A 19045-nucleotide genomic window follows, 5' to 3' on the forward strand; every position below is an offset into this window, starting at 1 on the left:
AGTTTGTGGCGGAATGTTTGGTTTGCCAACAAAATAAAGTTGAAACAATTAAGACACCGGGTCTATTACAACCTTTATCCATTCCAAGCCAACGTTGGGAGGAGGTTTCAATGGATTTTATCACAGGTTTACCCAAGTCTGAGGGAAAGAGTGTCATCATGGTGGTAGTTGACAGACTTACCAAGTATGCACACTTTTGTGCATTATCACATCCATTTAAAGCCAGTACAGTTTCTACTGCATTTATGGAAACAGTTCAAAAGCTACATGGAAACCCAAAGATTATTGTAAGTGACAGAGATCCCATTTTCACTGGAAATTTTTGGACAGAATTATTTTCTTGTCTTGGTACTCAGTTAGCTCATAGCTCATCTTATCATCCTCAATCTGATGGGCAAACTGAGATAGTAAACAAATGTTTGGAAGGATATCTTCGTTGCTTTGTATCTGATAAACAGACACAATGGGTCAAATGGTTGCCTCTGGCTGAATGGTGGTATAACACTTCCTTCCATACAGCAACAAAAATGACCCCATTTATGGCACTTTATGGGTATCAACCACCATCCATCACATCATATTTAAGAGAAAATTCTAAGGTTCAGGCAGTGGAACATCACATCGAACATCAACAACAAGTCCTCCAACTCTTAAAGGATAACCTCGTGTTGGCACAAAATAGAATGAAACAACAGGCAGATCAACATCGCAGTGAAAGAAGTTTTGATGTAGGTGATTGGGTATTCCTACGGCTACAACCATATAAGCAAATGTCCCTAAAGCAAGCTAAGAAGGATAATAAATTATCACCAAAGTATTATGGTCCGTACAAGGTGTTGCAAAAGATTGGTACTATGGCATACAAATTGGAGCTTCCTGCAGCTTCTCGATTGCACCCAGTTTTCCATGTTTCATGTTTAAAGAAGGTTATAGGCGACAAGCTCCCAGTTCAAACAATATTGCCAGAACTTGACGAGGAAGGAAAAATTATATTGGAACCGGAAGCAGTCACAGAAACAAGAACTCGACAGCTACGAAATCGATCAATTTCAGAGTATCTTATCAAGTGGAAGAACTTATCCGCTGAAGATTCCACATGGGAGGATGAGAATTTTATGCAGAAGTATCCAGAACTACTCAAGCGTTGAGGACAACACTTTTTTGAAGGAGAGGGGCATGTTGGGTCCCTATAATACTAGTGATTACCCCATTACTATTGTAGTTATACCCCTTATTTATATTGTTGTGCCCCTATTACCCCCATATTGTTATTTCTGTGCCCCATAGAATCCCTCTATTGTTATTTTTGTGGCTTTATATTATTATTGTTAGGTCGGCTGGATTATATTGTGACTCCTTAGACTCCTATATATAGAAAGGAGGTTTTGTCATTTGTATCATCCAAGAATTGTTCATTTATGTAATGTAAAGGAGGTTGCCCCCTCGAAGAGGCTGAATTCTAAGGCGTTGATCTATCTTTTCTATCTTTTCTTGAGCTGGTTTCATAACACATTTCATATTTATTAAAAAGAAGGATTGGTTGGGTTTTTGTTAAAATTGGAAACTAGGCCCAAATTCCACCTTAAGACAGCTCATATGATGGAGATGATTATTGCATTGGATTCGTCTTTCGGAGAAGTACAATTTTGGTATAAAGATCATCTCATTCTGACAAGCAGAAATGGAATTATGAATTTATTTATCTTATGGACAAATTGTCAAGGTCAGCGCTAGTCAAATGTAGGCTCATGAAGCCTAATAGATGTGTTTCTTCACCCTCAACAAAGTGTATAAATAAGAGAGACCTTTTCCTCATTTGGACATCATCTCATCACATCTTCTTCTCTCTCTTAATTGGGTCGTACAACATTGGAGGCATCTCTTCTTCTTCGCACGTGTGGCAGCTCCCTCTCTCTCTCTACTTTGCACGTGTGGTAGCTCCCTTTCTCTCTACTTCGCACGTGTGGCAGGAGGGGTGAAACAGGTAGCAGATTTCAGGGCGTTGACCAGCATTGACATTGGATTATTTGACCAGTGTTGACTTTGATATTTGTGCCAAAAGTTTGATTTTAGGAGGCCGCACTTATTGGCACATAAATCAAGGTGTTTGGGGACAGTTTAACTAGCGTTGACTTTTGTTTTGACTGCAGAAAATTACAGCAGACTTTCTCTCTCCTTTGACTAGGTTTAACCGAAGAATTTGAGTTGATTTGAAGGCCAAATTGGGTTGTTGTTTGGAGGATGTTTTTGGAGCAGCTTTTAGCACCATAGACTTTCTGGTTAGGGTCGATCTGACTACTGATTTGGCAAATCTGTTTTGGGCTTATATTTGTACTCCCTCTCTGCTGAACTATTGAAGAATAATAAAAAGATTTGATCAAAGGGTTCCCCACATTGGGGTTTATCCCTGGCATCCACCACACCTTGTGTCCTCTTGTCTTGACTTATCTTATGCATATGATTTTATGTTTTATCTACATTTACTGTCAATGTTTATAAGTTAATGTGATTGCTACTGGATATAATTGGAATTTGTCATTGGACTGCTAAAGGAACATTGACGTAAATTATGGTATCAGAGCTGAGGTGAAGACAAAGCCCAAGCAAAAGTGAAGCAAAGAAATCACTAAGGGAAGTTGTTGGACAAGGACTTGGAACTAGTCCCAATGACGACTACATCTTTCTTTAAATCCGAGGACAAGCTTAAGGACAAGTCTGACTATCATGCATGGAAGATGACTTTGAATTTGACTTTGGAAGAGAATGATGCCATGGACTATGTCAAAGGAAGGATAGCAGAGCCTCCTTCAAATGCATCCACTGCTGCTCAAACCAAGTACAAGAAAGGTGAGGTAAAAGCTAAGAAGATTATTGTTGATTCTATTCATAAGCCCTTGGTTGTATATATTTCTAATTTGGAAACATCTAAGGAGATGTATGAAAGGCTGGTTGGGATGTTCAAAGTGAACAATGCAAATCAAATTCTCTTTCTCAAGAACAAGTTGAAAGACATCAAGATGGATAGAGGAGAATCCATCCAATCCTACTTCATGAGGATCACCGAGATCAAGAATGATCTCCTATCTATTGGAGAAGTCACTAGTGATCGAGAACTCTCTCTTATTGCAATTGGGGGCCTTACAAGAGATTGGGATGTGTTCAACACCACCATTCTCAACAATGACAACATTCTGAGATTTGAGGAACTATTGGCCAAATGCACTCAAGAAGAAATAAGGATGATGGAACGAGACAAGCCCTCAAATGGAAACAATCCTACTACCTTCTCCACTCATTCTAGAAGAAGGAACAATGCTGGTCCAAGGAATCAAGGACAAGGGTTCAAGCCGAGATTCAAAGAAGGAAGAAAAAGAAGATGTTTCATTTGTAACAAGTTTGGCCACTTCGTTATAGAGTGTCCTCACAAGAAGGATACTCCTAGGAGATGATGACAACAATAACAACAACTTCAAGGGCAATGCCAAGCAAAGGAACAACGGGTTCAATAACAAAGGGAAGAGGAATGCTCCTACTGCTCAAAATAGAGGTGGTTGTCCTCCCAAGAAATCGAGAAACTCCACGTATGATGAAGTTAATGTTGCAATGCGAAATGAATTTTATCTTATTTTTGTCCTCTCCACCGCCTCTCCTCCAAATACGTTGGACCATTGGTTGATTGATAGTGGTGCCTCAAGGCACTTGACTGGGTATAAAGAAGCTCTCTCAAACTTGGTTGAAAAGAAGACAAATATGGAGATCATACTTGGGGATAATGCCACTTAACCCGTGAAAGGAATTGGGACCGTTACTCTTCACTTAAATCAAGGTCAAACCCTTCATCTACAAAAAGTGTTATATGTACCCGACTTGAAAAAGAACTTGGTTTCTATTTCTACGATGGAAGACAAAGGTTTTACGATGTCATTCATTGATGGGAAGGTTCGTCTTTAGCAAAGGAATCCAAGAGATGCGTTCACTCTAGGGTTCAGGGTTGAAGGTCTCTATCAGGTTGGAGAAATTCAGTTGGGAGCAATGACCTGTGATACCTCTCTTCAATCTGAATTATGACACCGAAGATTTGCTCACCTTCATTTCAAACCCGCTGTAAGGAAAATGGTCACAGGGATGCCTGAATTCAACTTGAATCATGAAGGTGTTTGTCAGGGATGTGAAGCTGGAAAACATACAAGGGGACCATTCCCCTCAAGTGAGACTCAAACCACTGATATTCTTCAATTGGTCCATTCTGATCTATCAGGTATGATGCCCGTTACATCTTTGGGTGGATATTTGTATTATGTTATTTTTGTGGATGACTTCTCTCGCAAGACATGGATCTATTTCTTAAAGAAGAAGAACGAAGCATTCAAATGGTTCCTCTCCTTCAAAGCCTTGGTCGAGAATCAAACAGGGAAGAAGATCAAAATTCTGAGGACCGAATATGAGTCTAATGAATTCAAAGACTATTGCAGAGAAGCTGGCATTAAGAAGGAGACTACAACCGCTCATACTCCTGAACAAAATGGTGTTGCCGAAAATGAGAATCGTACTATCATTGAAGCTACCTAGGATATGCTTCATGATCAAGGTCTTCTGAAGTTCTTATGGGGAGAAGCTGCCAACACCGCTGTGTATGTCCAAAACCAATGCCCCCATCAAGCTTTGGACTTCAAGATACCCGAAGAAGTATTCACCGGTAAGAACCCTGATGTTTCTCATTTTTATAATTTTTGGTTGTCCTGTATATTTTCATGCGCTGAAAGAGAAAAGAAACAAACTATATGCATCTGGGAAGAAAGGAACATTTGTGGGCTACAGTGAAACATCGAAGGCATATAGAATCTATGTGCCTGGTCAAAGGGAAGTGGAATTAAGTCAAGATGTCACTTTCGATGAAGATTTTGCACTTAGAAAGATTTGAGATCTTCCTATTCCTAGGAAGGCCAATGATGATGATGCAGAAAAGCAGGATGAATCTCCGTCCGATGAACCGATGCCCAATGTTGAAGGTCTGATGGATCCCATTGATCCACCTCCTAGTGAGCCCTCTACTACAAGAAAGAGGCTTTTGTGGCTTAAAGATACTCTTGAAGATGCCGAGAAACACATCGCACTGAGGGAGACATTTCGTGAAAGCAAGAAGCCAAATAGGTACCAAGGGTGCTTAGTTGCCATGAGTACCATTGTACAATCTGAGCCTCGTACATTCGAAGAAGTCATTTAGCAACAGGTTTGGAAGGATGCGATGAACGAGGAGTATGAGTCGATCATGAAGAATGATATCTCAAATGTGGTTCCTAGACCCAAGGATAAGTCTGTGGTCAATTCGAAATGGCTCTACAAAATCAAACATGGCGTTGATGGGAGTGTTGAGGAATTCAAGGGCAAATTTGTAGCTCGAGGCTTCTCTCAAAAGGAAGGAGTAGACTATGATGAGATATTTGCACCAGTTGCCCGATATACCACCATCCGTTCAATCATAGCCCTTGTTGCCTCGCAAGGATGGAACCTTCATCAGATGGATGTCAAAACTACCTTCTTGCATGGTTCGCTTAAGGAAGAAGTATATGTGGAACAACCCGACCGGTTCGAAGTTCAAGATCGTGAGACACATGTGTGCAGATTGAAGAAATCCCTCTATGGGTTGAAGCAAGCCCCTAGGACTTGGTATGAGAGGATCGATAGCTATCTTATGAAGCTAGGATTTACAAGAAGCGATGTTGACCCAAACCTATACTTCAAGGTTTAAAAGGACAGACCCCTCATTCTGGTCCTTTATGTGGATGATCTGTTTCTGACAGGTGATGACCCTCTCATTCATCAATGCAAGAGGGAGTTGGCTTCTAAGTTTGAGATGAAGGACCTAGGATTGATGCATTATTTCCTAGGGTTGGAGGTCTGGCAAAAGCCAAGTGAGATTTTCCTTTCTCAAAGAAAATATATTGTGAAGCTATTTGAGAGATGTTGAATGGTGGACTGCAAGTCTATGACTACTCCGATGGAACTCAACTTTAAGAAGTTATGTGGAAGTGTTGTTGGGCCCAAATTGGCGAACCCTACCAAGTATCATCAACTTGTGGGAGCATTGATGTTCTTGGTCAACTCTCGTCCTAACATATGCTTCGTTGTGAACACGTTGAGTCAATATATGGTCGAGCCTCATCACATTCATTGGATTGCTGCCAAGAATCTCTTGAGATATCTCTGGGGCACTATCCACTATGGACTGAGATACACTGTCGGGGATTTGAGGCTACATGGATATTCAGATGTTGACTGGGCTGGCAGTGTGGTGGATCATAAGAGCACGTCTGGGTGTTGCTTCTCTTTGGGGTCTGCTTCTATATCTTGGATGAGTAGGAAGCAGAAATCAGTTGCACTAAGCACCGTTGAGGCCAAATACATTGTTGTGAGTATGGCCTGTTGTGAAGCAGTTTGGTTGAGGAAGCTCTTCAATGAGCTATTTGAGCACGTGCTAGATACCACCGTGATCTTCTGCGACAACCAGAGTGGGATTCGTCTATCAGAGAATCCCATGTTCCATGACCGCTCCAAGCACATTGATATCAGGTACCACTTTATCCGAGATATGGTACAACGGGGAGCAGTTAGGCTCCAACACATCAAGACAGATGAGCAGGTTGCAAATATTCTCACGAAGCCTCTTGGGAAGGTCAAATTCTTAACCTTCTGAGAGAGACTTGGAGTCATGGAATGACCCTCTTATGAGGGTCCTGTATGAATTGAACACAGAGCTCTGGGAGCTCTTGTGGCCGTGGGTACTTCTTGGAGCTGGCTATGAGCAACTATAGGGTGAGTGGTTCACCTTCCCTTATATTAACATTGCATAGGATGAGTGGTTCACCTTCTCCTATGGCATATGAGAAGGATGAGTGGTTCACCTTCTCTAGATGATGCCCCGACACACATCCTACCCATAGAGTCTGGGACTCATGGGAAGTACCTCTCATCTAGCCAATGAGTTGGAAAAAACTAGTTAGTGACCATAGCACTACCAATGGAAGCATCGTGTACTATCGTACTCCCTATGATTAGGATGCATGGTGTTCAACAACTTGATCTGGGATCAAGGACTGACTTTAGTCAGTGGAGAGTGGTATGATACACTCTCGATCACTTCTTCTTCATTATTACTTCATGGTTCAGCAGAGCAGAGTAGTGATGGCATGATGGTACAAGATGGCATGATGATGGATTGGCAGGTGGAATTCTCCCTAGTTGAGAGGGAGTGTTAAAATTGGCAACTAGGGCCAAATTCCACCTTAGGACAGCTCATGTGATGGATATGATTATTGCATTGGATTCCTCTTTCGGAGAGACACAATTTTGGTATAAAGATCATCTCATTCTGACAAGCAGAAATGGAATTATGAATTTATTTCTCTTATGGATAAATTGTCAAGGTCAGCTCCAGTCAAATGTAGGCTCATGAAGCCCAATAGATGTGTCTCTTCACCCTCAATGAAGTGTATAAATAAGAGAGACCTTTTCCTCATTTGGACATCATCTCATCACATCTTCTTCTCTCTCTTGATTGGGTCGTACAACATTGGAGGCATCTCTTCTTCTTCGCACATGTGGCAGCTGCCTCTCTCTCTCTACTTCACACGTGTGGCAGGAGGCCGAGTTTTTCTAGGTGAAACAGGTCACAAATTTCAGGGTGTTGACCAGCATTGACTTTGGATGATTTGACCAGTGTTGACTTTGATATTTGTGCCAGAAGTTTGATTTTAGGAGGCCGCATTTATTGGCACAGAAATCAAGGTGTTTGGGGACAATTTGACCAACGTTAACTTCAGGTTGACTTTTGTTTTGACCACAAAAAATTACAACAGACTTTCTCTCTCCTTTGACTAGGTTTGACCGAAGAATTTGAGCTAATTTGAAGGCCAAATTGGACTATTGTTTGGAGGATGTTTTTGGGGCAGCTTTTACCACCATTGACTTTCTGGTTAGGGCCGATTTGACTACTGATTTGGCAGATCTGTTTTGGGCTTATATTTGTACTCTCTCTCTCTGTTGAACTATTGAAGAATAATAAGAAGATTTGATCAAAGGGTTTCCCCACATTGGGGTTTGTCCCTGGCATCCACCACATCTTGTGTCCTCTTGTCTTGACTTTTCTTATGCATATGATTTTATGTTCTATCTGCATTTATTGCCAATGTTTATAAGTTAATGTGATTGCTACTGGATATAATTGGAATTTGTCATTAGGCTGCTAAAGGAACATTGAAGTAAATTGTCTTAAGCATAGAACATACCATTGTTATCTAAAATTAACAGTTTTCCCCCTTGTGGGGTTTTGTCCTGGCATTAGACTAAATATTTGTGTTCATTGCCTTGGTCTTCCTGAGCAGATTGTTGATGATGTTCTATCTACAATTACTATCAATAATGAACTATTGTTGAAGTTTAATGTGATTGCTATTGGAATCTAAAGTGAAATTGTTTATGGGCTAATAAGATATTGAAGTAATTGTTGCAAGCATAGAACATACCATAAAACTTAACATGGTATCAGAGCCAAGGTGAAGACAAGCCCAAGGAACAAGTAAGCAATCACTTTTGGAATTCTTGCTATTGTTGGACAAGGTCTATTGGGACAAGTCTCCATGGCTTCTACCTCTTACTTCAAGACAGAGGATAAGCTCAATGACAAATCAGACTATCATGCTTGGAAGATGACACTTGATCTGACCTTGGAGGAACATGAAGTATTGGATTATGTGCAAGGGAAAGTGGTGGAGCCTCCTTCAAATGCACCTGTTGTTGTTAGAACGAAGTATAGAAAAGGTGAGGTCAAAGCTAAGAAAATCTTAATTGACTCCATTCAAAAGCATTTAGTTGCCTATATTTCTGATTTGGGAACTTCTAAGGAAATGTATGATAAGTTGATTGGGATGTTCAAAGTCAACAATGCAAATCAAATCCTCTTTCTCAAGAACAAGTTAAAGGATATCAAGATGGATAAAGGGGAGTCTATCCAATCTTACTTCATGAGAATAACTCAAGTCAAGAATGATTTGTTGTCTATTGGAGAAGTTACTGCTGACAGGGAACTCACTCTTATTGCACTTGGAGGTCTTACAAGGCCATGGGAAACATTTGTCACCACCATTCTCAATAATGACAGGATACCTGGTTTTGATGAGCTATTGGCTAGATGCACTCAAGAGGAAATAAGGATGATGGAGAGAGATAAGTCCTACAATGGAAATGAACCTACTGCTTTCTCTGCACATGCTAAAAGGAGGAATGATGTTGGTCCATCTAATTCAAGGAGACAGGGTCAAGGATCTAAGAAGGGATTCAAAGGAAAAGGCAAAGGAAGATGCTACAATTGCAACAAGTTTGGCCACTATGCTAGAGAGTGTCCTCACAAGAAGAATCCTCCAAGGGATCATAACAATCAAAGAAACAACAGGTCTAACAACAAAGGAAAAAGGAATGCTCTTGCTGCCCAAGAAGGAAATAATCGACCTCCCAAGAGGACAAGAAATGCCAGGTATGATGAAAATAATGTTGTAGAAAAACAAGATGAGTTTTATCTTATTTCTGCTCTATCTACTGCCTCTCCTCCGGATACCTTGGATCATTGGTTAATTGATAGTGGAGCCTCAAGGCATTTCACTGGATATAAGGAGGCCCTCTCAAATTTAGTTGAGAGGAGAACTAATATAAAAATTATTCTTGGAGATAATGCCACCTACCTCGTGAAAGGGATAGGAATTGTTACTCTTGACTTGAACTATGGTCAAACCATACACCTTCAAGAAGTCTTGTACGTGCTCAATTTGAAGAAGAATTTGGTGTTTATTTATGCAATGGAACACAAAGTTTTCAAGGTAGCTTTCATTGATGGAAAGGTACGTGTATGGCATAGGAACTTCAAAGATGCTTTTACTCTTGGGTATAGGGTTGATGGACTTTATCAAGTTGGTGAAAGTCCCTTAGGAGCATTGGCAAGTGATACCTCTATTTAATGTAAGCTATGGCACCGGAGATTTTCCCACTTACATTAAGATGGTCACAAGAATGCCCGAGTTTCATATGAACCATGAAGGAGTCTGTCAAGGTTGTGTAGCTGGGAAATATACAAAGGGACCATTCCTTTCTAGTGAAAGCAAGACAATTGATATTCTTCATTAATCCATTCTGACATGTCCGGTGCCTTGCCCGTAATTTCATTAGGAGGATACTCATATTATGCAATATTTGTGGATGACTTCTCCCGCAAAACATGGATTTATTTCTTGAAGAGGAAGGATGAAGTGTTCAAATGGTTGTGTTCTTTCAAAGCATTGGTGGAGAATCAAATAGGAAAGAAGATCAAGAAGTTGAGGACTGATAATGGAACTGAATATGAATCTAATGAATTCAATGACTTTTGCAGAGAGGCAAGCATTAAGAGGGAGACAACCATTCCGTATACTCCAGAGCAAAATGGAGTTGTTGAAAGAAAGAATCGAACTATTATGGAAGCCACCTGTGCCATGATCTATGATCAAGGTCTACCAAAATTTTTGTGGGGAGAAGCTACTAACACTGTTGTATATGTTCAAAATAGGAGCCCTCATCAAGCCTTAGATTTCAAGACACCCGAAGAAGTCTTCACTGGTAAGAAACCTGATGTTTCTCATTTTAGAATCTTTGGTTGTCCTATGTATTTTCATGTGCCTAAAGAGAAAAGGAACAAGTTGGAAGCTTCTGGGAAGAAAGGTGTATTCGTTGGATACAGTGAAAATTCAAAGGCATATAGAATTTATGTACCTGGTCAAAGAGAGGTAGAAGTAAGTAGAGATGTTACTTTTGATGAAGACACTGCCCTCGGAAAAGCCAGAGATCTCCCCATCTCAAGGAAGGATGATGATGCTACTAAAAAACAAGAAGAACCTCCAATGGATGAGCTTATGCCTTGCTACCCACCATTTTGTGGGTAATATCCTTACGAGAAAAAATTTCTCCAAGATGGTCCTCAGCCACCCCTTGTAGCCATCAGCTAGCTCATTGTGCCATTTCTCCGCCACCTAAGCCAGCCATGTGGTCCCTCGCCCATCTGCCATGATCGTATGTTTGAAGGTGGGCCTCCCGAATCTAAAGGTATGCCTTGTCATTTTGAAATTGAGTTTTGTAGTTTGCTTATCATGAACACTTTTGGGCATGGATTAATGGGGGGAATTCAGCGAAAAGAATGGGCTAGTTCTGTGCTTCTATCCCCTAGACCCCTTTTAGGAATTAACCTTGGATTCTAGTCCCGTGGGATCTCTTTTACTAACCATTTGATTTCAAGGACAGTATTTCACGGGAAACCCTGATTTTGGTTGTGTGGTCCCTCTCCCTTATCCGCTTATATTACCATTACCCTCTTTCTACTCATTATTACCCCATCCATCATTTCTCCCACCTGGGTCCACATTCCTCCATCGGGTCCACATAGGGTCAACTCGCCCCTTCCCCTTACCCACACCTTGGCTCATGGCTTGGAATGAACTCGGAGGTTGATATAGCCAAAAAGAAAGTTAAAAGCATATATGGCCACATTCAACATGAAAAGTACCACAAAATGCAAAAGATGGTCGGGACAAAAACATTTAGCACGTGGGCAAAAGCCAATACATGAGCTCTACCCCATCATCATGGCCATCACCCTGGTTCCAATAGGTTCTATGAGCCTTCTTCATCATATAGGAACCCATGATTGTCCCAACCCCAGGTGGGCGATGAACCACCCCACCTTAAAGGGGGGAAATTCACTGATATATCTTATACATCATGTTGTACCCCCTTGAGCCCTGAGTAGTTAATCAAAGAAAATCATAAAAGGGTAAAAGGCATATAAGGAAGGGTGGAAAAATCGAGGCCGGGCCACCTCATGTACCACGATTCCTCCCTCCTACAAATTATAAACCCAAGTGTGGGTTTCCCTCTTGTTAGCTACCCTTGTACACCAGCATGTGACCCAGGGTTACCCCTTCTTGTTCCCTAATTCATTCACCTATCTGCCACATGCCACCACCTTTTAGCTGATGTACCTTGACTATATTATCCCCCTTAGAAGCAAAAAACCACCTAGTAGGGTACTTGGTTAACCCCATTGGGAGTTTAGGAGGCACTGGCACATCCTAAAGCCCATTACGGAAGGGCATGCCATTATGAAGTCCCCACTATGGTCCATGATTAGGTAAGCTCATTTACTCGATTTCTGTAACGACTTCTTGTACTGGAAGTTTAGGGGAGCATTGGATCTTATGCATGATTGTAGATGGTTTCCATTTAGGGTTTGGTCTCCCTATACGGTTTCCTAATCCTCCAAAGGGCTACATTGGCACATATAGGGTGAGCATTAAGAGTCATGGGCCTCAAGACCAGCATATTGCACTTCATGGATCCCCACAATCATTCAGAGATTGCTCGTGGTTCACTCATTGGATGAGGAGGATGCACTTGATCCATCATGCCCAGTTGGCCCCATATCTACACCATACACTTGGCAGATGATCCAAGACTTCTGCGATGATGTGGTATCTCCTACATTGTCATCCTAGCCCTTGAGGGAAACCTACAGGCATCTTTGATTTGTTTGGAGACCCATGAGGACACTTGTGTGCTCCCACCGTCATTGGAGCACCACAAGTTATTATAAGGGGCCAACCCCTTGTCCACTGTTTTTGAGGGTCCTATTCTTCATTGTGGCACCCATGGGCCTCATTAGGTCTCTTAGAGGGCCCTACAGCATGCATAGATTATTATTTGACCTCTTGAGAGGTTTACCTTTTCATTTGTGAGTTAGTTTGGTGAGCTTATCACCAAAAGGTTGTATTATTAACACATTATTTTATTTTGGGGGGTTATGTAGGCCAAGGAGGCTAATTTGAACTCCTTAAATGTGTATAAATACAAGTGAGGTGAGATCTTTTGTCATCATCACTTTGGATTGGATCTCTCTCTTCTTTAAATAATTTCGCACTTTTTTCTAGAGGATGAATTGGTGCATTTATGGATGAATTTTGATGTATGGTTATTGGTTTATCTTCTCTTGGAGCTTCTCCATTGTCATTTGTGAATGGATGGATATACTCTACTGCATGTAAGTATGAATATTTTTATGTTATTCTTGTTACTTTTGTCACATATGTTGGATGGGATTTTCGTTGTTTTAAAGGCTAATTGTTGCATGCAAATCACTGCTTAGTATTGTGGGATTGTCTCTATTGTAACGTTCTCTCCATGTAGTGGCCCATGTAGCATGAGCGAAATCTCCTAGGGGTAAATCTGACTTTGATAAGCCATTCCTCTTGTACACTTGAAGTATAAAAGCTGCAAGATTGCTTTCACTTGACCTAGAGGGGTCTGTGAAGTAATTTTGAGGCCTCCTTGACTAGGAACCAAGAAATCTTACACATAATCAACATAGATTCCATTCTCCCAAGGATTAAGGCATTGATCTACGAAGAGTAGTCACCAAAACACTTATTCTTTCACCTTCTCCAAAGTCTAGCCACATTGGAGTCCCTAGGGCATCAATTTCCCGACAAGTTAGCCACAGAAAAAGTTCGATCTCCTAGGGTCTCCTACGTTGGACTTTCCTCTAGCCCTCCTCCAAATTTGAAGACATTCCGACAATGGAGCTGCGAGAAAATCCAAGCCCTAGCTCTGGGACCAAGACTTGCCCTGCCATCCCCAAGACTAGCACTTCCCAGGGTCAAAGCAACACCATTGGCTGAAATACTTTCTTTGATCCTTCCCACCTTGTCTAGGGTAAGAAAATCATTGATTATTTCATACTTTCCTCATACCCCAGACCAGGTCCACTTGGCCCCGTGTGGTCCCACTCCTTCAAAGGACCATTCTTCAAGAACCATCTGGGATACCAACTTTAACAAGGATTTAGGGTGTGGGAAACTCCTTTCAAAGCCTACTCTCATACACCTAACCCCCAAAATCCCCTTCCTTTCCTAGAAGCGCATAGTACCTTGCTTAGAAAGCAAGCAAGCTCCATCCTTCAAAACCTTCTCGGAAAGGGTCTGGGTCACTCATATCCATTGACTTATCATTCATTAGTGACTCCATACATATCGGGTCTCCTCCCATCGGTGAAAGTCCGTAAATAGAAGGGAGCCTTAGTTGAGGTGACAGTGCGCTAAAACTCCATTTGTTGCCCTTAGCCTAGCATTTGCCCTTTAGGGGTTCCCCTTAGGTCCCCTACTAGTTTGAGCGGTAACATGCCCGATGTTGATGGCCCAATGGATCCTCTTGATCCACCTCCTTATGATCCCTCTACCTCAAAGAAAAGACCACTATGGCTCTGGGAGACTCTTCAAGAGGCAGCAAAATATTCTACCCCTAGAGGAACATTTCGAGAAAGTAAGAAGCCTAACAATTATCAAGGATAATTGGTTTCCATGAGTATTATCATTCAAATCGAACCTTGTACTTTCGAAGAAGCTATAAAGCACCAGGTATGGAAAGATGCGATCGCTGAGGAGTATGAGTCAATTATGAAGAATGATGTCTGATAAGTGGTGCCTAGACCCAAGGACAATTCCATAGTCACTTCAAAATGGATCTACAAGATTAAACATGGAGCTGATGGAAGTGCTGAAAAATATAAGGCAAGGTTCGTTGCTCGTGGTTTCTCTCAAAAGGAAGGAGTTGACGGTGATGAAATATTTGCACCAATTGCTCGATACACCACTATCTAATCCATAATTATTCTAGCTGCCAATCAAGGATTTGAAGTGCAAGATAGAAGCACATGTATGCGGGTTGAAAAAAGCCCTCTATGGATTAAAGCAAGCCCCTAGGGCTTGGTATGAGAGGATTGATAGCTATCTTATGAAGTTGGGGTTTACAAGGAGCTATGTTGATCCAAACTTATACTTCAAGGTTGAAAAATACATGCCACTTATTTTGGTCTTGTATGTCAATGATCTATTTCTGACTGGTGCAGACCCTCTCATTTATCAATGCAAGAGGGAGTTGACTTCCGAATTTGAGATGAAGGACCTAGGACTAATGCATTACTTCCTAGGCTTGGAGGTCTAGCAAAAGCCAATAGAGATTTTCCTTTCTCAAGGGAAATACATTGTGAAGTTGTTAGAAAGATGTGGTATGGTGGAATGCAAGTTTGTGTCTACTTCGATGGAACTAAATTTCAAGAAGCTATGTGGAAGTATTGTTGGTCCAAAATTGGCAAATCCTTTTGAATATAGACAACTTGTGGGGGGCTTGATGTTCTTGGTGAACACCCAACCAAACATATGCTTTGTTGTAAATACTTTGAGTCAATTTATGGTTGAGCCTCATCATGTACATTGGGTTGCTGCAAAGAATCTTCTAAGATATCTTCGTGGCACTATCAACTATGGACTGAGATATACTGCCAGGAATTTGAGGCTACATGGATATTCTGATGTTGACTAGGCTGGCAATGTGGTGGATAGAAAAAGCACATATGGATGTTGTTTTTCTTTGGGATTTGCTACAATTTCATGGATGAGCCGAAAACAAAAATCTGTTGCACTAAGCACCGCGGAGGCTGAATATATTGCAGCTAGTATGGCTTGTTGTGAAGCTATTTGGTTGAGGAAGCTCTTCAGTGAGCTATTTGAGCATGTGTTGGATACCACTGTCATTTATTGCGATAACCAAAGTGGGATTCGCCTTTCAGAGAATCCTGTGTTCCACGACTGATCCAAGCATATTGATATCAGGTACCACTTTATTCGGGATATGGTACAACAGGGAGCAATAAGGCTCCAACACATTAGGACAGATGAACAGGTCGCTGACATCCTCACAAAGCCTTTGGGAAGGGCCAACTTCTTAATCTTCAGAGAGACTTGGAGTCGTGGAAAGACCCTCTCATGAGGTTCCCACTTGAGTTGGACATTGAGCTCTGGGAGATCCAGGGGGCCAAGGCTACTTATTGGAGCTATATGAGCACAGGGTGAGTGGTTTACCTTCCCCTCTGGAGGTGACTATTTGAGCATAGGGTGAGTGGTTCACCTTCCCTTATGGAGTACACTATATGAAGACAAGGTGAGTGGTTAATTGTCCCTTGTGAATGCCCCAGCGTACATCCTACCCTTGAAGTTTGGGACTCTTGGGAAGTACCTCTCATTTGGCCAATGAGTTGGGAAAAGAGGTTAGGGTTAATTAGTACTACTGATGGACGCATTAAGTACTACTGTATTCCCTATGACTAGGATGCATGATGTTCAACAACTTGATCTCTAAGGATCAAGCCTGGTAGGGGTTCTTGTCCCCTAGACATGAGGACTTGCCTCTGTCATTTTGGTGAGGGTGGCAGGGTCTTGTGACCCACCCTCTTTCAATCCTTTCTTATTGATCTATAATATCAATCTTCAACAGAGACGAGACAAGTTGCAAAGATGGTACATGATGGACATGATGGCATAGCCGTGGATGGACGTGGTCAGTTGGAATTAATCCCTAGTTGAGAGGGAGTGTTAAAGAGTGCAACTAGGGCTAATTCCCCATCCTAGAAGCCCCTCCTTTGATGGCTCTTTTCACATTTGGATTCCCCTTGATGGCATCTCCCTTCACCTGGAAAATTAGAATTTTTGCACCCTCAAAATCAAGTCGGCTCAGGTCTGCCCCTCTTCAAGTCAGCCCTGTGATGAATGGACATGACTTTTCACCCCTTGCCAACCACTATATATATAACTCAAGACTTCTCAATTTTGGCACATTCATTCACAACACATTCTCTCTCATCTTCTGATTGGTTCGTACACCTTCTGAGGCAGCTCTATTTTCCACACGTGCAAAGGGTTGCTTGGTTGTTCTGTTTTTCCTGTGTTGACTTTTCTGCAGAACACTTTGACCAGCATTGACCGAGGACTTTCTGAGGTGATTTAACTACGTTTTGACTTGGAAAGGTTCTGTTGGGCAGGCCACATTCTTTGGCACACAAATCGAGGAATTATGGGCTTGTTGAGCAGCATTGACTGCAGGCTGGACTTTTGACTTTGACCGCAGAATGTTGACTCAGTTTGACTGGCTTTTCAACTCTTTTTTGGGCTGACTTTGACCTGTTGGAGAGGCCGAGTTCCTGACTGGTTTGACCGAATTATTTGGAGGTTGTTTGACCACAGTTTGGCCACTGTTGACTGGACTAGTTAGGGAAAGTTGACTGCTGTTTACAGACTTCAGAATTGCAGATTTGACAGAGACAGATTTGGATCAGATTAGGCTTCTTGTTTTGGGCATTGTTTCTGGTTGGTCATTTTTCTTTGGATAGTCAAAGTTTTGACTTTGACTTTGCCATCATTGTACAAATTGGATTTTCTCTCTCTGTTGGACATTTGATATTTATCAATAAGAAGAATGGTTGGGGTTTCCCCTTGTAGGGTTTTGCCCTGGCATTAGCCTAAATATCTGTGTTCATTGTCTTGGCTCTTCTTCCTGTGCATATTGTTGATGATGTTTTATTTACAATTACTGTCAATAATGAACTATTGTTGAAGTTTAAAGTGATTGTTATGGGAATATAAAGTGAAATTGTTTCTGGCTAATAAGATATTGAAGTAATTGTTATTGTAATTTTTGTTTTTCGGTAATATGTCGGAGGCTTACCTACGCTGATCTCAATACTTTAGGAACAGAGCCTTAGTTCGTATGTTTCAGACTTATGTAATCTTGGAATATAACTTACAGAAATTTCGACCAAAGCCAAATTGAAACTAAATTTTATCGTAAGTCAAAACGACACTAAATTTCGAACAAACACAATTCTACTCGGAAGTTGCTGTTAAATGTACCCTAACTAATCGGCCTGTAAGAAGTGGCCCTAATTTAAATGATTATAACGACTCGTTCTTTAGTTAAATTCAATGCCAGCTGTATTTCATTCGTCCCTGCCTATTTATTTTCCACTCTGGACTGCAATGGGTAGCCGAATTCTGTTAAATACTCACAAATTAGAACATAAGTATCTTCCCAGCTAGATTTTTTGCACCTGCCCGGGTAGATTTTCCACTTCCGGTGGTAGAAGCTGTAAAACTAATTACTATATCTTCTGCAACAGTGCAACACAGCCTTATCCTAACCAGCTTTGTAAAAAAATAATTAAAGCTTTGTAAAAATATAATTACTCTTAATCAAGTCTAGACATCTGTCTGTGTGAAATGCAAGCTCAGTGAAACAACAAAAATATTTAGCTTAATTTAAAATGTCATTCTTAACTATTCCTAAATGCAACTGGAAAAAGGCTATTGTAATGAAAAAACTGTCTAAACTGTCAAGTAAATTCGTTTAAATTATTCCTAATTATGTCGGTTTGGCCCGGACTTGTCGGCTAATTCACATGTTTGAAAGCGAATTATGAAACTGTGCAAGGTAAAGGCTACTCGGACAGTTGAGAAAATTCCCAAAAATAGAGGGAAGTTGCGAAGTTTGAACCTGTCATCGGACGTATCATCGTCAACAGAACCGCTGAGTTTGTTTGGCAGAGGTCCCTCTTCTTCTTGTACTGTCTCAAACCTCGTATATCTGGCAGCTCTCCGCCATTTCTCTAAGCTGTCAGTCCTTAAGCCTCTGAATTGAGGGCCCGAGTACAATATTGATTGTGGCGAAGCGAACCTTGGAGAAGCAGAGGAGGGGCGCGATGAGGGCGATGGCAAAGAGGAGCAACAACAACGGTTTTGAACCACCGTAACCATTGTTACTGCCATTGCGGGTGGAGCTTAAGCTTCACCTCGAAATGGGTGGCGCTGGTCTCGGCGATGCGTCTATTTAAATTTTTCATTTTTTTCCAATTAACGCCAACAAAAAATAAAAAAATATTTAGGGAACGCTGAATTGTTCACACTTAAATCTTCTTTCTTTTCCCAAATTTTTTTTTCAAACAAATAACAAATAAAAAAATTATTTAGAGAACGCTGAATTGTTCACACTTAAATCTTCTTTATTTTTCCAATTTTTTTTTCCAAATTATTGTTTAATTATATATAGGGGGCGAAATGTTCACATTTTTTATTATTAATGTATCTTTTCT

At 41.1% G+C, this 19045-nt stretch overlaps 1 protein-coding gene across 1 annotated transcript in view; it reads right to left on the reverse strand.

Annotated features, from left to right (window-relative positions):
- The window catches only part of LOC149182377 (DUF1995 domain protein, putative (DUF1995)), a 383913-nt gene extending 365135 nt beyond the window's left edge, over window positions 1-18778 (reverse strand). The window contains exon 1 of the mRNA XM_089418500.1: window positions 18451-18778. Coding sequence (XP_089274626.1) covers window positions 18451-18722 — 272 coding nt within the window. The 5' untranslated portion in view covers window positions 18723-18778. The remainder of the gene's footprint in view (window positions 1-18450) is intronic.
- Between the last annotated feature and the right edge of the window lie 267 nt (window positions 18779-19045).

The sequence above is a fragment of the Pinus tabuliformis genome, chromosome 3_2 (genome assembly GCF_031772625.1).
Source record: "Pinus tabuliformis cultivar Carrire ecotype Pingquan chromosome 3_2, CPIR1, whole genome shotgun sequence".
Taxonomy (NCBI): Eukaryota; Viridiplantae; Streptophyta; class Pinopsida; order Pinales; family Pinaceae; genus Pinus; species Pinus tabuliformis.